The sequence below is a fragment of the Bidens hawaiensis genome, unplaced genomic scaffold, assembly GCF_021521415.1.
Source record: "Bidens hawaiensis isolate Kalapana, Puna unplaced genomic scaffold, B.hawaiensis_p1.1 tig00006295_1, whole genome shotgun sequence".
NCBI lineage: Eukaryota > Viridiplantae > Streptophyta > Magnoliopsida > Asterales > Asteraceae > Bidens > Bidens hawaiensis.
The window spans coordinates 159,993-161,795 of record NW_027491420.1 but is presented as its reverse complement, the minus strand read 5'-3'; the positions used below and the strand labels follow the sequence as shown (position 1 = coordinate 161,795).

General features: G+C 34.5%; 1 protein-coding gene across 1 annotated transcript; it reads left to right on the top strand.

Annotated features, from left to right (window-relative positions):
- Window positions 1-557: 557 nt before the first annotated feature.
- Window positions 558-1,803, top strand: LOC143631948 (transcription factor LAF1-like). The gene is made up of 3 exons (XM_077100561.1): window positions 558-756; window positions 1,007-1,136; window positions 1,314-1,803. The coding sequence occupies exons 1-3, from the start codon at window positions 621-623 to the stop codon at window positions 1,798-1,800; spliced, it is 753 nt and encodes a 250-aa protein (XP_076956676.1). The 5' UTR covers window positions 558-620; the 3' UTR covers window positions 1,801-1,803.

Below are 1,803 nucleotides of genomic sequence, written 5' to 3'. Positions count from 1 at the left end.
ATACCTTTATCATATATTTTCTCTTTCCTTAACTCACAGCCACTTTTAAAATATATTAAAAAATTATACGATATGAAAGTGTAACCCCAAATTTAACTTTCTCGTATAACATATATTCTATCTTCTCTACTTACAGCCACTAATAAGCATAAGCATAACATATAATTTATAAAGCTCGCTCACATAATTATCGGGCATAGGCTGAGAATGCTCTTAATCAACTATATGTAATAATAATCATAAATATGAAGTAAACCTTATAATTTCCATCTCTTAATTATTTAGTGAGAACCGAAATAATGCTTAACTAATTCATTGTATGAAATATATGAAATGATAAATGTTATAATAGTAAACACATCTTAAAATTGTGGGACATATATATACAAAATACGTGCCTTGAAAAGTCCAGTTTAGACGTTGGAAATTAATCTATATTAGTTTAACTTAAAGTCTTCGTATGAACCTTTATTTAATTCTCGTGGGGTCTGGTAGCAAAATTTAAATATTTAGATAATGCGTAGACGGCCGTTGGTCTATTTAAATTCCAAAGTATATAAAGTCAGTTGTTCATAACATCATCCATCATCAAATTCATTCCCTCATCATTCTCTGGAAACATGCGGTGCAAGCCATCAGAGAAGGCAAAGTTGAAACATAAGAAAGGGTTATGGTCTCCTGATGAGGACCAAAAACTAAGAGATTATGTGATGAACTATGGTCATGGTTGCTGGAGCGCTGTCCCGGTTAATGCAGGTAACTTAAATCTAAATGCGTTTGTTTTCCAACCGTAGATTTGACTTTGACTGTGTTAGTGTTCAAGTTGATCTCCGCTGTATATAACAGTTGATGGTTAATACAGGACTGCAAAGTTAAATTTAAGAATGCGTGGCAAGTGAATTAATATACTAACTGTAAAACTAGGGGCATGCATTGTGATTCTGTTTGGTTTTTGTTTTGGAGCAATATGCGTATGGATCCTGATAGTTTATACTAACACATTCAGGACTGCAAAGGAATGGAAAAAGCTGTAGATTAAGGTGGATAAACTATCTTAGACCGGGGTTAAAGAAAGAGTCATTTTCTATGCAAGAGGAAGAGACCATCCTAACCCTTCATGGCGTTTTAGGCAACAAGTAAGACCTACTCCAATGGTGCAAACAAAGGGCATGGCTCTCTCTTCACAATGGACCGACCATAGGCGTGGACGAGAGAGCCCTCTTGTTAGCATGCACTAATCATTTTTTTATTTTCATTTAAATGCATTTAGTGGCAATAAAAAGATATCATTTTAATCATAATTATATAATTAGGTGGTCTCTAATATCACAACATTTGCCTGGTCGGACGGATAACGAGATAAAGAATCATTGGCATTCTTATCTTAAAAAGAAAATGCCAAAATCAGAAGATCTTGAGGATCAAAGCAAGCCCGAATGCAAGAGCTCCAACACAGGACATACAAAATCATCATTTACACGAAACCAGAGTTTTGATTCATCAGATTTTTCGAAAAACAACAAACTACCCAAGATTTTATTTGCAGACTGGCTTAGCCTGGAAGAATTCCATGGACATGAGAGGTTAGTGTGCAAGGATGAGATTAGCAATGGGTCAAACTACCAAGATGCCCATGTGAATGGTATGCTATCAAATGAAGGATTCACATATAGTAGTGAGACAATCAACTGTCTAAGTAATTATTCAAATGACGATATCTATCATACCCAAATAAATCCAGATCAAGCTTTCAATTTTAATGGTGGAGATTTCAACATTGAAGAGTTCTTGTATATGTAAGGA